Below are 20,540 nucleotides of genomic sequence, written 5' to 3' on the forward strand. Positions count from 1 at the left end.
GCACACCTGAGATTGCGCAAACTCTGATTACACGCATTTAGGACCAAATGAAAAACGATTAAAATGATTTCCAGCTTGCTGAGAATTAATTCTTCTAAAACATCAACTAATTTAGAACAACAATACTAAGAAGCGGCAACTAGAGAAAGGGAAGATGACCGAACGAGTGGGTTTTATAGACCTTTCAATAGGAGCAGCAGAGAAAACGCTATTATTTTTTGTCCTTGTCATAATTTCTTTTTCATTTCTGCATACTTCTAAAAAGTCCTAAGTGCCACGTCAAAACGGTACATGTGTTGTGCTTGGCACCAAACCTCGATTAAATTACGTAGGTGCTTTTTAGTATGTTAAAACGTGTTTATAATTTCATCGCATTGCGTGTGTTCTATCCCTCACTGTCATCGTAAAATTCGTAAAAATTGCTGACAAATGGCAAGTATCACAACTACTACATTGACATGTTTCTCACTATTAGGTTTTTTATACGATATTTATTTTTCAGCATTAAATCCTTATACATTTTGATGGGAAGAGAATTAGAAGAAATTGATGAGGCAGTTGCTGGCAACATTATCGGTAAGATTTTGAATGGCACAATATTAATATATTAGCATAATTATATCATCCAGTAAATACATATTATTATATATAGTTTTCTAAGGTCTTCGAATTTTATGATCAACTCTTTTAACCCTTAACCATTTAAACGCCACGCCTATCGTGTGCGGCGTGCATGCGGAGTGAACTTTGTCGCGATGCACGAGATTGATAATGGGCTGTTGTTGTCAAAGAGTTGAAAAACATTCGGACACCCTAAAATGAAAATAACTATAAGTATGTTTTACTTTCCCGAATTACTTTTTCTTACACTTACTTTTTCCTAGGAATCGGTGGTTTAGAAGAACACGTCCTTAAAACCGCAACCCTAAGCACCACAATTGCTTGTCCGGCGTTCAGTGAGCTCCAATCCGCTGCTGTCCCCATACTGAGGGTGGCCTTGGAACCGGCGAACCCTTCGCAGTTGCCGCAGTTGGTTAAAGGTAAGTTGTGTTTAACCTTGTGAACGTCAGGCCTATCGTATGCGGCGCGTCAGCGTGAACCTTGTCGGAATACACAAAGGTTGATATTGAGCTGTCGCCGCGCGCGTCAGTTGACGTATTTGGCATTCAAAGCTTCCTTGGCTGGAGCGTCAAGGCCGTAAGTCCACAATACTCTCGCAAACAGGCAGGCCTAAATACGAATTTCATCAGTTCAGTTGTGTGCTTGGTCACCATAACAAAAATCAGGGGCAAAGTCAAACCAAACCGCTAGAAGATAAACGGTCAATACCTAAACGTAGGTGCCGAATGGTACTAAATTTGAATTTTAAAATATGCCAGATTATAAACCAAAAGTTGCAAAATGATTTAAAGTATGAAATAAATTGCCAAGTTGCTGTTTTGCAAGCTGATTAGGGCATCAGGTGGATGTATTCCCATTTATTCCTGCCGCCATTCATATGAATGATTCCCATCTGTCCCCGCCTCATGCATGACGGCGGTCACGTGGGGACGGGACACATGGGAAAACACTATTGTATTGTACTGGCGCTTATTTTGCGTGATGCCAACAAAACGCTATTAGGTACCATCAAAAGTTACTATATTTTAGGAAATAGGTTGTTGAGTTCGTAACCATTGCCGTCCAGATCAAACCATTTAAAACACATCTTTATTTCAGGGTTAAAATTGCTGAACCAGTCAGACTCGTGCGTCCAAGTTTTACTGCAGGAGACTGGAGAACACGTAATAGTGACAGCTGGAGAAGTGCATCTGGAGAGGTGTTTGGAAGACTTGAAGTAAATAGCTTAGTTGTTTAACCTTTGATTGACAACCTGCTTTTAGCGTCGCCGATTAACACGCATTTTTTTTTTGTTCTTTATCTCATTGACACAATGTTTAAAAAATTAAAGATTTAAAAAATTACACCAGCTTTAGCAGTGACGGGAGCACCGCGAGTGGTGTATTTAAAAATATACAGGGCGTCCCAAGACTACGGGACATCAAGGGAAAGTACCTTAAATATCGTACATAATTTAAGGTACTTTCCCTTGATGTCCCATATTCTTGGGACATCCTGTATATTATTATTAAGGTAGGGCACTCAAGGTCTATGAACACATTGCTTATTATTATATTATTTTTTGTATAAGACTGTTTGTTGCCTAAATAATATATATATATTTATGTCGTCCGCTAGCGGCCGCTGTAAAGCTCAAAATTAGTCTCTTACGTACTTATGATGTAGTGAGGGCTTCCCTTTTGCATACTTACTTCAATTATCTTCAAGCGAAAGCGTCATTCTAGATTTGTGTAATTACTTTGCGGTCTATCTACAGAATAACGCCTTTTTTCAGAAATAACTATGCGAAAATACCAATAACAGTATCAGAACCCATCGTGCCGTTCAGAGAAACTATTATCGAACCCCCCAAAATAGATATGGCTAACGAAGAAATAGACTCCCAAAACATAGACAAGGAAAATGATACGGAAGTAGACCCGGTCATTACTGTGCTGACCAATAATAAACAAAGTAGGATAAAAATAAGAGCCAGACCTCTACCTAATGAAATAACAGTTCATCTAGATAAATCTACAGATTTGCTTAAAGCCATATCACAGCACATCAAATCATTGCAAGGTTCACCAAAGAACGAAAAAATCGAAAATAAACTAGATAACTTACATATAAATGGCACCCATGAGCTCTCAGATCGTATGTTGAAACTAATAGAAACATTTATAGAAGAACTGAAAAATATTAGTTCTAAATTAGGGCCAGAATGGAGCAACGTGGCTGAGCAAATTTGGTCTGTAGGCCCTAGGAATTGCGGGCCCAATCTACTGCTAAACCAAACGACGGATTACAATACCAAGTTCTTGTATCATAAGAATGAATTGAAAGAAGATCCGAGGTTCGAGTATGAGAGCAGTTTTGTGAATGGGTTCCAACTGGCAAGTTTGGCTGGTCCATTGTGCGAGGAACCTATGATGGGTGTTGCTTTTTGTGTTGAAGAATGGAGCTTGGATAAAAGTGAGGGTGAAGATGTTGGACATACTTTTGGACCACTTTCAGGTAACACTTGTATATTTTTGACATTTATATCATCGACCATGAACATGTTTTTTTTTAATACTACGTCGGTGGCAAACAAGCATATGGCCCGTCTGATGGTAAGCAGTCTCCGTAGCCTATGTACGCCTGCAACTCCAGAGGAGTAACATGCGCATTGCCGACCCTAAACCCCCACCCCCGTGGTTGAGCTCTGCTAACCTTACTCACCGGCAGGAACACACAACACTATGAGTAGGGTCTAGTGTTATTTGGCTGCGGTTTTCTGTAAGGTGGAGGTACATCCCCAGTTGGGCTCTGCTCTAGATCTAGAATGACATCCACTGGCTGTACCCTACCACACAAAGCGAGATGACATTCACAATGCCCATACCTCTCTTTCATTTCATTTTTCAGTTCACACAAAAATATACCAAACCTCAAAAAAAGTATTTCAATTTGGCAGGTCAAATCATGTCAGCAGTCAAAGATGGATGCAGAAAGGCGTTCCAAGTGCAACCACAACGTTTGATGGCTGCCATGTACTCCTGCGACATCGTCGTCGACCAGAAAGTATTAGGTAAGTTTTTTTCAGATACATAAATGGCGAACCAAACTTGATACTGTTTTTTTTCTACAACGGTTATAAATACGAGTAAGCGGTTGTAGTAACGAAGAAAAAAGTTTTTATGGCAAAAAGCATAATTGTGGTGTAATCTTAACGTAATGAACGTAATCGGGAAATTGATGTTTAGGGATGATACGAGTAAGAAAAAAATACCAAACACTGAAATACTCTCAGTTTAAATTTAATCTTCGTAATTACATTTATTTCATTAAAACTACTATTTACATCTGAACTTCTAAGTATGGTTTTCTTAAATAAATAATGTAAATACTAAAACTAAAATCTTAAATAACTATAAATGCATTGACGTTACACAAAAAATATCTGAAATTGATTATCACATCATTTTGTGTAAGAACATTCTAATTACAGGCATATTTTGTCATACTTGCGTGAAAATCTGAATTTATCGGTCCCATTAATCCCATGAAATTTCCAAAGAACAAGAATTTATTCCTACTTGTGATCATCGTAGGGATCATTTATAAGGTTTTAGGCTCAAACCTTTATTAAATTGGTACAGAGAAGTAAAACTACTAAAACAAAATTTCTTACCTAAAAATAAAATAAGAAATTTATTATTTTGCAATATTTTTTTAAGGAAATTCAGATTTCCACATAATATTTTCACTAAATATCACCTTGTATTAGTGCGATGGTGGGGCAACTATCTCCTGTTTTACCATTTATACTAATCTTATTATAGTCATGGTTATCTCTATGTTTCTGGCAAACAAACAATTCTATATCATGCCATAAATAAGTTACGTAGGTACTGCTACTATATAATTACTGAAATAAATAAGTTAGGCATACTGGTTACAGAGTCTCAGCTTTAAAACTAATAAATTCAGTTGAGTATTGAGTAGGCAGTATTTTCACCAGACTAAACGAAAGTTTAGAGTGGGAAAGTTCTCTGTGACTACATTAACGGGGAAGCGTTTTATAAAGTTTTCGTTGAATTCAAGGAGGCAACGATTACAAGGGCCTTAATGAACCCAACATACTTTTTTAAACATAAAATTATCCTAATCGATCCAGTGTAACGATCGCGCCAGTTCTCTGACTTTGTACCATGGGAAGGGGGGGTAGTCAGCGTTTCTTCTGACTCTTGAGAGTCTGGACCTCCTGTTGTAGTAGTTTGGAGTCAGGTAGCTGGGTGACTGGTAGCGGTTGTAGACTGGCTTGTCGGGGTACGCGTGTGGCTGGGAGTAGTCCACTTTGTAGGCGCTGGTGGTGCTCTGTACTGCGGCGAATCGGTTCGCGGTGAACCCTGGAAGTAATGAAACGAATTGAGTATCGTAAAATCGTAACAGCATAATGTACGGAGAGCGAAATCAGATTGTTTAAACTGTTATCGTACTGTTGTTATATCTATAACGTATATTTGACATATTTTTTTACAAGTAACGTTAGACATTGTGAAATTCTAATATGGTGCTAGAAACTTCGACCCCTAATAGTGATTTTTCCCGATTCGACGAAACAGGAATAGAATTGCATACTAAAGGCAATAAAATAGACATTTGTTTTATGGCCGACCGTTACGAAGTTTGATCACTTTCAGATGTTCGGGACGTACGTTTTATTTTTTCAAATTTTTGTAGAAGGATGTACCTAACCGGTTGTAAATTTCGAAAGCGTTTCCAGGAAGTTTCAAAAGCTCTGACCCACTATCAAATAACCAAAGTTTTCTTTAACCCCCACCAATCTACCGACTCAGCTAGTAAACCGTCAAATTGTAAACAGGGTACCTTGGTAAACAGGGTTGTGTCGCACGCACATCATTCCATACACTCGGATTCCGGGTACTGAAGCGTAGGTGGGTTGATCGTGGGACATTGGGCCTTCTGCAATGAGAAAACATACAAATTAGTGCTTGATCATTAGTGTAGTTTGTTGATGTACTTATTGTTATCTTCTCTCATATGAAACTTCTCATCACATAAATAGCTACTAGATACTAGATTAACTAGATCGAACTTATAAAATAACTCACGGTCACCACTCATAACAAAGCCCATTTAGCGGGTTCAAGAACTTGCATGCAATATGGATGGGGCTTCAGGCGTGGGTGGTAGTAAGTAATTTATGAGAAAAGACCACTTATTAATATATGATACCCGTTAGTCCCTTACAAACAGATGCCCAGATAGTGCGACTTGTCGGTCCTAATGTTCTGCAGGGCCAGTAGCGACCAATTCCGTGGAGCGCGGCATTCTCGCATAGGTAGGCCAAGAATCGAAGTGAATGAGATCATTGCCAAATCAACGTACCCAGTACATAACTGGGTGTGTCCAGAGAACTATGGTTCTCCGGACACATCCATATATACCCAACCCATATAACCCATATGGTGGTTGGTGGTCCGGCAGATGACCAGATAGTGCGACTTGCCGGTCCTAATGTTCTGCAGGGCCAGTAGCGAACAATTCTGTGTAGCGCGGTATTCTCGCATAAGTAGGCCAAGTATCGAAGTGAATGAGATCTTTACCAAAATAACGTACCCAGTATATGGTTCTCTGGACACCGGCAGATGACGAGATAGTGCGACTTGCCGGTCCTAATGTTCTGCAGGGCCAGTAGCGACCAATCCCGGGGAGCGCGACATTCTCGCATCTCGGAGACAGCCTCGCACGTCTTCACTAAGGTCACCGCTTTGTTTGCGTACTGTAAAAATAATGAATAAAGTATTAATAAAAAAAAAAAACCGACAGCGTAATAAAAACACATGGCAAAAAATCGAGCTACCGAAGAACGGCACAAATCAATATTTGCAATACTGTTTGTTTAACAGCAAGTAGCCCGATAACTGATTCAAATATGAACATTGACATGACTTTAATGACTAATAACATTTGACAACATCCACTTGACATGTATTCTAGCAAATAAATGATTTGATATTTGATATGAGTCCAGGGGTGCCGGAAGTGTTCTACTTTATCAAAATTATTCAGAACAGACAGTATTGAGAGTTAATTAGAAATATTCGTAATGATAATTACTACTTTATTGCCATTATCTTTATTTCTGTGTCGTCGTGAGGTACGCACATCCTTTTGGGATTTAAAGATTTCAGACTCGCAGGATAGGCCGATGCCAGGCTAGTAAAACAAAAACAGTGTGGTTCAATACGTACCTTCTTCTTAGAATCTGTAGTAAGCCTGGTGGTGTGCAGGTCATCTGCATTGAGACTTGCCGAGCAAGGGTCCCGGTACCGAGCCGGGCAAGCACATAAAGGCTGAGTGTAGTTTAGACGTACGTACACTGCATTGCACACCTGAAAGGCACATTAAATCAGTCAATTTTAAAGTATATTCTTCAATAAATATCTGCGTACTTGAGAGAATCGTGTTAGCAATAACGAGTACGAGTAACTAATAGTAAATAGAAAATAGTAATCATAACTTGCGCGTATAATAGTTAATTTATATCTCGTAGGCGTTTATAACTGGCAGCATAAAAACAAAAGAAAGTATTTTTTTACTACACTACTGTCGTAAGGTTTATAAATGGTTAAGGATGTTTTGAAAGCTTCTTAAAATTGATGAAGGTGATCGCTATTCTTGTGAAAACCTTCGTTTCCACTCATCATTTACGCCATATATTTATTTGTTTGAACGATGCGTGGATGGTTTAAAGTCAAGGTTGACCCCTGAACGACCCAAGACCTATATTTTCATGTAGGTATCATAGTTCCACAATCAATTCATAGTTTCACTAATACGAGTAACAGGCCAATTCGAACGTACACTGACATCAGAATAATACTTGAATCATATTATTTAGTTTTGGTGCGTCTCGTCCGCGCCAATACATGTAAACACTAGTACGCGCGAAATGTACATTCGTTAGATGTCATTATGAGGTAGGTACGTATACAATTTTTAAGTTTTCATATTTGGAATTTTGTTGCCTACCTACTCAATAAGGCAAATGCCTACTTTAATTTTGTCACTTTACTTATCGACCGAGCCAAGTGAGATCATACGAGTAGGATGCACTTTTTTATGTATGTAGGTTCCGTGGCCTGGGGATTAAGGAGTCACACGAGGTATTTGTTCGGGACAACTGAACTGCTAGTTATATATCCATATATTAGGTAGTAAGACTAATATTGTAATAAGCATTACTAATGTTTAGTTACCTGTTGTATAGCGCATTCTGGCAGCAGATAGATGTGCTGGTTGTGTGGGTAGTAGTGGTACTTGGTGGGTTTGGCCAGCACGTTCGTAGAACCCGCGGGGAGAGGCACCGTCTGAAAATAACAAAAGTAAAGGTTAAGAAGCGTTGTTTAATACTACCTAACGATCACTGCAAGTTATTATATAAAACCTTTTCTATAAATTGGGCATCTTCCAAATTTTAACAAACCCACACGCTTTTTTTATGGAACCAAAAAGTCCACTCTACGAGTACACTATTCCCATCATTCTTGTAATGTAGAACAGATACATTAAAAGATGTGCCAATAGCCTTAAGCTGTTACTAAATTTCTGTTTGGCTTTACAATCTAGTTGCTATTTGGCGTATCGCCAATAGTTCGTGAAACAAATTGAGTGCCGTAATACCACTCAACTACCTCTATATTTCAAAATGTCCCAACTATACTATGAAGTTATAACTTTGTTCAGGTGTGATTATTGTAGGATTTTTGTAGTTCTATGGCAAAATATGTTCATGAATGGAAAACAAAACTAAAAAGCAAATTACTTGTTGAACTTATGGATTTTAGTAGTGGACTTTTAGTTGGGTAGTTTTTCGATGCTCAAACAGTGAATAGTTATTAAAATTTAAGGGGATAAATTGAGTATGAATAAGCTTTCAAGGAGATTTAAATTTACTCGCATGTTATCACAAATTATATCAGTTTTAATATTTGTGGCCAGGACATAGAGCTATTGCGCACTGTCAACTGGTCGCCGGTTTATAGTTCATATAAGCGTTTACGCACTTAGTCGCCGGTCGCCCGAGTGACTCGGCAACTCGCTGCACTGCATAGTGGCGACGCACAACTTGCACAAGCGACTGCTGGTCGCCGGCGACCACTACGAACACGGCCCTCGGGTTCAAATGGAAGTGTTCACACTGCGAGCAACTCTCGAGAGGATAAATTTGTATCCGTCCCTCTCTTGAACATAGTTGTGAAGAAAACAATATATTTTACCACCAAGACCAAGTTATCGGCAATTTTACAAAAAAAAATTTTTTTTTAATTTTATGACGTATAAAAAAAAATTACTTACTAGATCTCGTTGAAACCAATTTTCGGTGGAAGTTTGCATGTTAATGTACATCATAGGGGCGTAGGGGGCGTCCACAAATTACGTAACGCAAAATTCCAAATTTTTTGACCCCCCCCCCTCCCCTCATGTAACAGGACCGTCACGCTTATCTGGGACCCCCCCCCCTTCAATTCCGTTACGTAACAAGTGCTTTGTAAAAATCTTTAGGTTAATATTCAGAAAAGAAAGACAGGTAGTAGTATATATACTTTTTAATCAAAAATCTGTCTGTTTTAAAAAATCATTAAACTGTGGTTTCAAGGAATCAAGAAATTTAATCATCTATGAACGGGTTTTGGTTCCATTTCTTAATACATTCTATTAAAGGTAAATCAGAATCGCTTTCACAATCGGTATCGGCTTCGGTGGCGATCCCATCTTCTGTGGCTAATATTTTATAATAATACATAAAAAAACAAAAAAAAATATTTTTATGTATTATTATAAAATCGTGCGTGACGTAACGCAAACCTTGACTTCCCCCCCTCCCCAACGTAACAGGACCGTAACGCTTGGCCTGACCCCCTCCCTCCCTCCAATTTGCGTTACGTAATTTGTGGACGCCCCCATATATTTTTTCTAGGTTTATCATTCTCTTATTTTAGAAGTTACGGGGGGGGGGGGGGGACACACATTTTACCACTTTGGAAGTGTCTCTCGCGCAGTTTAGAAAAAAAAAAATTAGAAACCTCAATATCATTTTTGAAGACCTATAGATAGATAACCCACACGTATGGGTTTATGAAAAAAAAAATTTTGAGTTTCAGTTCTAAGTATGGGGAACCCCCAAAAATTTTTGTATTTTTTTCTATTTTTGTGTGAAAATCTTAATGCGGTTCATAGAATACATCTACTTACCAAGTTTGAACAGTATAGTTCTTATAGCTTCGGAAAAAAGTAGCTGTGACATAAACGGACAGACAGACGGACATGACGAATCTATAAGGGTTCCGTTTTTTGCAATTTGGCTACAGAACCCTAAAAAGGCGGTGATTTTCGTCTGATTCGACATACAAAATTACTCGACTAACCTTTCACAATAATCAATCCTCCAGTTTAACAAATTACGTAAAGAGCTAACTTAGATATTTATCAAGCATAGCTATATCAAAACTTGTTAAAACGAACCATCACAAAGCGATCACGGAAGTAGAATTAACAATGCTTTTTACGCCACTCTACGTATAGTTAAAGTTAGAATTGCTGAGATACAACCGATAACTTCCATTGAAGAATGTCTGTTCGTAACTATATTCTCATCGGTGTTCAGTCAAGTTCTAAAGGAACCAGATTAACGTGACCTAACTCTTAAAAAAACAACTATAGGTACGTATATGGTATGGAAGGTATTCCGTAAGGAATTCGTATAGGAGTTGCAAGCATGTTTGCTCGCCCTTAGAGTTGGTCAAAGACGCCTAGTCTATAAAGTACATAACCCATATGATATAAAGTACACAGTCGAGAAATTGGAACCAGTTCCGATGTGGCGGGGTGGCCTAGGGGTTCATGGCGTTAGCCCCGTTAGCTAAAGACGCCGGTTCGTATCAGACCTTCGCCACTGGATGGCTTCGTCACTTTTTCTTTAATACAAGACATCTATTTCAGTTTATACGTATAATTTTTTCATGATGTTAGAAGCCTGAGAAGATGAAACCTGCAACACTAGAGGGGTAGCAAGTGAGTTGTCGGCCTATGAGACGGGAGTAGGCTTTTCTTGAAGGTAAAAAGGTCGTACCGGTCCGGAAATACCGCGGGCAACAGTTTATTCCACAGTTGAAACTATGATAAAGGAGCGCGCTTTTATATTTAGATCATCTACAACAGAGATCGCTACCGGTATAACTTAAAATCAAAATTTCGCCTCGTAGCCACAATAAATCTTTGACACATTTTCTAAAATAGTATGTAGGAAAGGGCCATAATTAATCTTGTGAGCTGAATAAATTGCATAAATATAATTTACCAACCGAGTTGCTGAAATTAAATATGAGATACCGATGATCGCGGCGGCGGAGCAAACTGCAACAGCTAGTGGTCATATATGTGAGAGTAATACGCCTCGATCTGACCTCTCCCTCCCATTGTAATGACTCGGCGCTATCATCGCCATGCGATGTCGTCCCCCTCCTCGCATCGGTTTCCTCATCACTGAGGGTCGTGGCCACATATTGGGAACTAAGGGAGCAGCTTCTCTTTGACAATCAGCCGCCGTCGCTTTATGTCTGTCGCCGAATGCAGGGCTTTGTGGAACGTTGTATCAAGAGCTGAGCGAATTTGATCTCTTCATCGCACCGGGCTCCAGCATCACGGCCGATCACCTTCGATTTTACCAATGACAACCAAGTTTACAGGTTATAACTGTGTCATAAGTTGTCATGCCGTAGCTGAGACGTTAAAAGTAGATACTGGTAAAATTCAGCAATTGTTTCGCCTTAGCTCGCGATGCGATAGGAATGTCAAAACAGCTCTGCCATGCTTATTGTCTTCTCGCATGCGAATGGAATTGTTGTTAGAAGTTCGATAGAAGCTCACTGATACAGTGTGATTTAAGTTTTGATATGCTTAGCCGCGTAGATACGCTAAAGACGTCGGTTTTCCGGCCTCGGCCTACGGAGGGCTTGACTAAAATACATGTAATTTACTAAAGAAAAAGTGTATGTAGTAAATGACATGTAAATAAATAAATAAATATTTGGGGACAATCTTACACAGAAATCTTAAACCTAGCCCCAAACTACTTAAGCAAAGCTTGTACTATGGGTTCTAGGCGACGATATACATTACGTACTTATTTACATAGAAAACACCCTTGAGTTAGGAACAAATATCTGTGGTCACTACCCACTAGGCCAGACGACCGGTCTGGCCTACTGGGTAGTAACACTAGTAACCCTGCCTATGAAGCTGATGGTCCCGGGTTCGAATCCCGGTAAGGGCATTTATTTGTGTGATGAACACAGATATTTGTGAAAACGTATTTCAGTTTTATACTCTTAGTCTTAAACAACCAACGGACAAGAAAATAAAACACACTGTAGATAAACTCGTCGACAGCTAGATCATTGACATAGAAGCATTGAATGGGAGCATTGGGCTTGGGTGCCTCCGTGCGAACACTATTGTCGCTCCAAAGCAAATTAGTTGTTGCTCAATGCAACACGAGTGACCCTGAAGTTCGCGTAACTTTAGAAAATTATCGACTTTATCTGGGACATCTAATTGAACATATATTCGCACTACTAAGAATATAACCTATAATAATGTAGCTAAAATGGCCTGAATTGTGACGCTGGTTTTCCGTTGTGTGGCGCGTGGCTAAGTGTGTGTGGAACTATAAACGAAATATGTCGAAATCTGATATTTTGTTTGCCCAAATTTTCTTACTGAATATTTGACAAGTGTCAATTGTCATGTGTTCCATAGTAAAGCGAACGTCACTACACGACGCGCACGTAATTGTATTATTTACGTAAGCTTAAGGACACATTTAACGCTTCTGAATATCCGTATCAGTTTAAAAGGCAAATAACTCTCATAATGACACCGATTAGTCTTACTTTTTGACATATGTAACTGATTTGACCAGTCAGTTCGGTACGCAATGGTAGGAATACCTATATAGGTCGAAGATAACATGGGGATTTATGCCCGAGTTGTATAAGTACTTTTGACTTCGATTGTGAGTAAAATAAAAATGTCCAATATTTTAGGTTATTTTACTCAGAAAATAGTACTCGGGCCGGTCGGGAGCGCGCCGGCAGTTCTGGCAATTTGCAAGGCAGATTTTGGACTTTATTGCTAAGTAGATAAGGGTCGTAATAGATGATTTTACTTTATGCTCTAGAGAATAATAAGCCATTTTATACCGATTACACGCGACTTAAATGTCTATTTTACGAGCATGAGGAGTGAAAAATCTTAATTCAGTCAGCGTAAAATAACAATACCTACATATATGTAAATGTGTATTCGTTACACAAAATCGTTGAAAATCGCTAAATAATTATGAATTCACTTTGGCAATAGCAGCTTTACGAATTGGATAAGCACTTAGGTTTCATTATATGTCGGGAATCATATATACTAAGCTAAGGAATTGAAATAAAGCACGCGCACAAATAAAAGATACAGAAAAAAATCAGAAGCCATTCGCAATAGCGATAAAGTTGGCAATAAGATATAAATCAGTAGGGTTCCCTCGAGAAACGATAAAACATGTATAACACGTATAAGGGAACAAATTGTGGCCGGGCAAGTGTGCAACTTAGTCGCGTCTGATAAAAAATCGGGCCGATTGATGTGTGTTGCTGGCAAGGTTTGAAATGACGTCTTGTTGTAATATATCTAGGTTTTCAAGATGTTTGATTGTAGAAAGAGCTCTTGAGTAGGTAACATTCGGGCACCTTTACTAAATCCAATTGTAAAAGCATATAGGTACTTATTTTGGCTCTGGATTTTTTTTGTTTTTATCAATAAAATTCCAGGTATATTTAGTACCCAGTCCATAATTTACTTATTAATGAGTTGTTCGTCTAATTACTTAGTTACAATTTGAAATCTTTACAATAATTACATAGGTTTGCTTAATTTTCACTTTCGAAATAAGCTCTGATGCAATGTCATACACATTATATTGCGTGACGCCCACTAAATACAAGGCAGGATTCTACTCGCAAAACTGAACTACTTTTATTATGGCACCAATCCCGAAATCGCAAAAAAAATTGGCTTTCAAATGAAACAGCCAATATCTTTTTCGCGTCCGGGGTCGGTCCGATAATAAAAGTTCAGTTTTGCGAGTAGAATCCTGCATTTAAAGCCCAATAGTGGAAGGCACATTGTAAAATGCCGCCCGGTTCTAATATGGCCACCCGTTCCCCCTCTTGAGTTTATAATACTATTTTAGGTATTTCACAGAACACTGCAACATACAGATTGTCAACAACATCGACAATTCTTCACGGTCAGGTGCCAGGATTTTCTGCCAATTGCGCTGTCACGTCGGCAGATCAGGTTAATAAACTTATTTAGTTTACAACTCACTTTTTACACGAATATGATTCCGCCACCCTTTAATAAATACGACATTGCTCATTTACTTCTTGGTGTTCAAATGTAGGTTTGATCGACATTGATGAGTGGAAGATAAAGACAACTGATCGCTGAATTATGGCCGGTGGGGCAGAAAGATGTGGCCACCAGGAGACAATGAGGACTGAGAGAACTATTAAAATGGCTGGGCGATAGTGTCATGGAAAATATATTAGTGAAATCTTACACTCATTGGAAGGAGTTATATGGTTTCAGTAAATATTATTTGACTACGGTAAAACCCAAAAGAAGGCTTTATTATTATACATGTATGAACGTAGCGTAAAACCGTAGAGCCCGTTTTTTTAACTAACTGATAAGCTGAACTTCATACGGCTAACAGAAATGCTAAGCTCCTAAATCTCTGCAGTCGGGGTATTTACAAATTTCTATCAAATCTCACAAATCGTTTCTCATCCGACATTTTGACATTTCTATTTGTTAGAAAAAAAAATACAAAATTTAACTGAGATTGAAGTTTGATGAATAAGGCGAATAGTTTTAACTTTTTGTAAAAAAAAATAGTTCATCTGCAGTTTCTTAAATTTAAAAGGCGACAGTCTGTTTCACTTATTCATCTCTGACACGTGTAAAAGATCGTGCAAAGTGAACAAACAACCGTTACGCTCCGGAGCTCCAGTGTCGCACAATGTGCACCTGCTGCGAGATTTAATTTCGATAATATCTTGTCGGTGGTTATATCTACTCTAGTAACCTGCATTGACATATAAGCTCACAACGAGGTTTTTGTGCTCTTGTCATTTGGTGTATTATTTTGTTTTGTGTTTGAGTTATAATAAAGATAAAAACTAGTGTAACTTGACTGCTCATCTACGTAGCGCGTCACACAGACTATATAAACGAAACGATTGGCACTTTATTATAATAGTACATTACGATACAAGTGCGAAAAATAGGAAATTCGAATGGCCATTAATTAAAACCCGACCGAAGGGAGTGTTTTAAATCGACACGTGTTGCGAATTACCTATTCTCACATGTATCGTAAAACGTTTTACAGTACATATGGCCCTTTAAAATTTCGACACAATTACGTAATGTGCTAATTATCGCACTAGTGCGGTAATGTAGCACCATATGTACTGTAAATTATATTACATATATGTGTTGGTAAAATAGCTGGGACTGCGCCAGAGGGTGCAGCAAAGCTCAAGCATTCAAGACTGTCCCGGATGCAGTGGAAACTGGTGGACTCTGGTGTTGTGCGCCGAAAACTTTTATTAAAAATCTGGGGCAGCGGTTAAAAGAGCGAGGTTGGGGTCCCCGTTCTGGGTCATACCTGGTCCAGCAAATATTACTGGCACTACAGCACGGTAATGTGACCAGTATTTTTGGAACTTTTGAGCCGGGTACGTGTCTCGGGGATTAACGTGAAGGCGTAGGTATTGTAGATTTTTTGACAAAGCTTGTTGCGGATCTTGTACATTTTTGACGAAGCCTGTGACGGATTATCACGTATGTAGATTGGACGAAGTTTGTTGCGAACTCCGTTTAGTACCTACGCTTTTGACGAAATCTTCACTTTGGATTTAGATGATGGTTGTGTTTTAGTACATTACGTTTTAATTTATAAAATCAATCAGTATACATGTATTAATTAAAAAGACCTTTTTACGTAGCAGTACCGAATCAAGTAGCTGCCCCCAGCGTCCATAAAAAAATTCACCCTATATAATGTAGCTCTAACCTTTCATGTAAACTTTGTAAGTACAACTAGTTGATTTAATATTGACTTCGGTCACCGTGATAATTACTCATGAAATCAAACTATGTAAACAGTAACACAGAACGGTGGTCCGCTGTTAACCGTTCGTACTGTAATAATGGTATAGGTAAATTCATTTTACGCGATTTTGTGTTCCATGTTCTAGTTGAATTAATTTTAAACTTTAAGCCAACATGTGTTATAACTGAAAAATCACGTGCTGAGTAAAATATCTGTACAGAATAACATCATCATCGCTATTTGACAGTTTTGCTTTCTCTTTCCAATAAAATATGATCGTACTGAAAAGAGTATTGGCACGTGCGCTACGCACATCTCGAACTATTCACAAATTATTCCGTCTTCTCTCGTACCAAATATAATCTGACCTTTCATTTGTAACTAGTTTGGGCCATATTCTTACGAAACTACCAAAAATAAAACGTCGTTTGGAAAATCATTTAACAACGATTTGTAGAAATTGATCTCAAAAACTACTACTCGTAGATTTAAAGATGACCAGAATCAAGGTACCCTTAAATATATTGTAGACCACTGGGTCCGTTTGAGCGGAATTTGGCAATATTCCATCGCAGTATATTTTGTGATAAACGAATTATGTTACAGTTTTACTAGCCACCAGAAGCGACAGATTAGTTTGTATTTATTGGGTTTATCATATATTTGACATGAACAATTTATAAATACCGGACATCGTTACAATTAATTCGGTTTTCTTCTTCTAAAAAGAAAAGCTACCCGTTTGTGTAGGTACCTGGTACCTACTTAAACTCTATACCTCTCACGTTAAATGATGGCTCTGTGATTTTTTATGGATGAATTGTCACTTAGACTTTTTCTAGGCATTGTTTTGGATTAAAATTCGGTATTAGTAAACATATTTCGTGTATGAGGAATGTCATGAAAGTGAAGGAAGCGAAAGAGGTATGTCAGGATCGTAGCAAGTGGAAATCGTGGTCTCTGCCTACCCCTTCGGGAAATAGGCGTGATTATATGTATGTATGTATGTATGTATGTATTTCTTCAGCCCATCCAAAAAATACTTGAAGGACATCATTTAATACGAGAGATCTAAATAATTAGGTTTATATTGGTCCAGTTAATGCGGACAGGTTGTAAAGTTTGTTGAATAGCGATGCTCTCTTCCGACCTTCACGTCGCCACTCACAATCTCTGGTCACAATTTTTTATTGTTTTTATACATCATCGCACCAACTTTCACTCGGGCGCCCTGCGAATCACCAATTTGGTCGATTCCACTCAAAATTAATTTAAGGGCTCTCAGGCTTTCTCTTTATGCTTCGACGATTGATTAATTTTTGCGGTTTGTGGATAAACAGAGCGGGTTAAAGTACCTACTTGTGATTCGATCTGCAACACAGTGGTCAGTGATGACAATACAAAAAATATGACGGATAAGGTTTGCTTTTTGGTCAGTGAAATAGGTCAGGATGGATATTATTTACCACCAAGGTTTAGGGTGCCTTTCGACCAGAGATGCTTGCTATGCTATGTTTTCATACATTTGAAACGTAGCTGTAGCTGGAGCTGGAACAGCATAGCACATCTCTATATACTGTTGCACTTAACATTTCAAAACAAATCCACGTTAACAAATTTTTCTTTGTCTCAAGTTCGCCTTTTTCGTATAAAAAACCAGCCTTTAAACGAGGGGTTAGCGTTAAAGTTAACCGCTTAGCGAATACCGTTCTGATGGTGGCCGGACAGCGCGAGGCGCCAGAGACCAAGTCATCAGGAGGTTAATCCTGGCCGATTGTTCCGATTCAGTGCGAGTGCGCTTAAGTCGGGATCTAAAGCGCCAGGGTAACGTGACACCCATTGACGAGATATTTGCAACTATGATATATTTTCATTACCCGAATACCACCTAACTATCCCAGTACTTCAACTATGGCAGTCGCTAACTCCTCGCGCAGGAATCCCGTGACCACCATGAACGAGCTAGACTCTGTCAGAGGCTGTGTCGGGGGCTATTGGCTACACGCGCTCCCTTCGCGTAACCTTGGCACCGTACTAGAACCGAATGCTCTGCAGATCGCGGTTTGCTTTCGTCTTGGCATGAAGATCTGCGAGGCCTATGCCTGCAGTCGCTGCGCCCAGCCGGTGGACGCTCTAGGACGACATGGCCTGCACTGCAAGTCGAGCGCTGGCCGTCTTTATAGGCCTTCCTCCGTGAACGACTTAGTCCGCCGTGCCCTCAGCACCGCCTCTCTTCCCGCGACTTTGGAGCCATCAGGCTTCTCCGCGGCTGACGGCAAAAGACTTGATGGGTGCGACCACGTGTTGCACTTCTTAACATTTTTAAAAAAAGTGGCTGCGACATAATCGGACAGACAGACGGACATGACGAATCTATTTTTTGCCATTTGGCTACGGAACCCTAAAAAGAGTCCACTTTAACAAATTTTGCTTTTCACGTGCTTTTTGCTATATTCACATGTTGCACTTCTTAACATTTTTGAAACAAGTCCACTTTAACAAATTTTGCTTTTGTTCTCTAGCTCACCTATTTCGTATCAACCACTATGCGCCATTAAATGAGGGGTTATCGGTAAAGTTAACCCCTTAGCGAATACCGTTCTGATAGTGACCGGATAACAGCGCGAGGCGCCGGAGACCAAGTCATCAGGAGGTTAGAGGAGGTTAATCCTAGCAGTTGGTTCCGATTCAGTGCGCGTGCGCTGTTAAGTCGGGATCTAAGGCGCCAGTGTAACATGACATCCATTCGACAGGGTGATGGACCATTTTATTTATAATTATAGTATTATCCACTATACTCTTTTTTATTTCAGTTTTTGGAATTTTTATGTTATTTAAAAATAATGACACGTGAACTACTCAGACTTTCCATACATTTTTCGTTCGTTCCATTCCGTTACCTTTATTTACATTTTATTACCTTTATATTTGTTTATTTATACAAATTTTATGAATATTAGCTACGGGATGGCTATTAAAATCTTAGGACAATTATTTCTCCTATTAGGATCGAAGGAGCTTGTGATTTTTACTGGAAATAACAAAAAATCGAATTAAAAAAGTGTACCGACTATACAACTTTACATAAAATGATGTAATTATGATATTTTTTCAATAGGTTAGATCTGTTAGTTACTTGCATGGAAAGCGTTTTTCTAATCACCCCATACACATGTAACGTAGCAAACTAGCAAAGCTTTGATATCTTCGAGCAACACCAGGAAGGGAGACGGCATTCATACTATTTCCCCTCTGCCGAAGCATAGGTACAACCAGGGATTGTACAACCGGTTTTATTTTAATACCTGTAAATAAATTGTCAAACTATTACCGCTATAAAAATAATACCTATATTCCTATTAGAGGTATTATATTCATTTCGCTTTTGTTTTTACCGCTATATATAGACTATTTACAATATTAAATACCTTTATTCAATACCGCTATTCATTGCAATTGAAAGGTAAGTTTTCAGTCATACACTACTACACACTATTGTAAAGTCACGCGATAACATTCTGCATAGCTGTCTGAAGTATCTACTATTATTAGGTACTGGATAAGAAAATTAATTTGCAACGTATGTCATACATACGGCCAAGCACAACATATTTGAAGAAACAAATAAAAGAGTGTATTGACATTGATTGTCTAATGGCAAAATCGTTAATAGACATGAATACCGTTATTGATTATACCGATAATCAAAGCTTTAGTGATATAAATAGCGTAATACAACTATAACCGGTAATATCTAATTTAAAACCGGTACTCAAAATACCGGTAACGATCCCTGGGTACAACTGTACCTATGGCGGTGCATGTTGTGACTCGTCCGTACACAAAAAGAGATCGAGGTGTGCAAGATTTGTCTTTGACGTGTGTCATTTTCTATGTATTCGTGTTGTCATTACAGATTGGATTTTGTATGTAGTGAGTGAGAAGTGCGACTGTGTGCACGTTTCTCCCCGCAAAAAATGGCAGAATGATTTGTTCGGTAAGATATCGCTTAGGCTCCTCCGTTCTGACGTGTCGGAAGCCGGTGTTGCTCGAAGTTTGATATTTATGATCTACAAACGCAGAGATTTCGTAAGCAGAGACCCTAACGCCACCCAAAATGAAAGGACAAGGGTGCTTAGCCAGAACTACTTTTTTCGTTAACAAGCCAAAATTCTACGTAATACTGGCTAAACATTGTCTTTGACTTGCCCTTGCTCGGTAAGCGAATGAAACACCGTTGTTTGCTATTATCTATGTCCCGGACGTCACGTCCAGAAATGTTCCAATATTAAGCGAGTCTTCGACGGGCTCCAATCACTGTCTATCTAATTAAGCATTGTTGTTATGTTTAAGGTTACTGTTATGCTGGCTCGGGTCGGGTTCTCTAAGCCATGGGAATGTACGGCCAGGTTGAATGATCGATCACTATGATTTGGGATATTATTACTTTTTGGAGCCTGAGTGAATTGCATTGTCTCTTACGAACACTAAGTACTCTTTTATTTTTAATGTTTTTGTTTGAAACTGCCGAGTTTTGGTTTGATACTGCATTATTAGGGTAGATATAGGTATAGTGTATTTTAAGAAAATAGTAGAGTTTGTGAGCGACACTATACAGGTGCGAAGAGTCAGATGGGACGCATTTGGATTATAATCAAGTTGAAAATGTTCAAATAAATATTTTAATATTACG

The 20,540-nt window shown here is 38.8% G+C and overlaps 2 protein-coding genes across 3 annotated transcripts in view; one reads left to right on the forward strand and one right to left on the reverse strand.

Annotated features, from left to right (window-relative positions):
• LOC133526809 (elongation factor-like GTPase 1) overlaps nucleotides 1-20,540 on the forward strand; it is a 258,647-nt gene that overhangs the window by 24,242 nt on the left and 213,865 nt on the right. For both annotated transcript variants that reach the window (XM_061863601.1, XM_061863602.1), the window contains exons 5-9: nucleotides 503-576; nucleotides 885-1,040; nucleotides 1,720-1,837; nucleotides 2,396-3,117; nucleotides 3,560-3,673. In XM_061863601.1, coding sequence (XP_061719585.1) covers nucleotides 503-576; nucleotides 885-1,040; nucleotides 1,720-1,837; nucleotides 2,396-3,117; nucleotides 3,560-3,673 — 1,184 coding nt within the window. The remainder of the gene's footprint in view (nucleotides 1-502; nucleotides 577-884; nucleotides 1,041-1,719; nucleotides 1,838-2,395; nucleotides 3,118-3,559; nucleotides 3,674-20,540) is intronic.
• The window catches only part of LOC133526813 (dystroglycan 1), a 143,583-nt gene continuing 126,929 nt past the window's right edge, over nucleotides 3,887-20,540 (reverse strand). The window contains exons 2-6 of the mRNA XM_061863606.1: nucleotides 7,872-7,982; nucleotides 6,864-7,004; nucleotides 6,229-6,391; nucleotides 5,476-5,571; nucleotides 3,887-4,994 (exon numbers count right to left, since the gene is read on the reverse strand). Of these exons, the coding sequence (XP_061719590.1) occupies nucleotides 4,750-4,994; nucleotides 5,476-5,571; nucleotides 6,229-6,391; nucleotides 6,864-7,004; nucleotides 7,872-7,982 (756 nt within the window). The 3' untranslated portion in view covers nucleotides 3,887-4,749. The remainder of the gene's footprint in view (nucleotides 4,995-5,475; nucleotides 5,572-6,228; nucleotides 6,392-6,863; nucleotides 7,005-7,871; nucleotides 7,983-20,540) is intronic.

The sequence above is a fragment of the Cydia pomonella genome, chromosome 17 (assembly GCF_033807575.1).
Source record: "Cydia pomonella isolate Wapato2018A chromosome 17, ilCydPomo1, whole genome shotgun sequence".
Classification (NCBI taxonomy): Eukaryota; Metazoa; Arthropoda; class Insecta; order Lepidoptera; family Tortricidae; genus Cydia; species Cydia pomonella.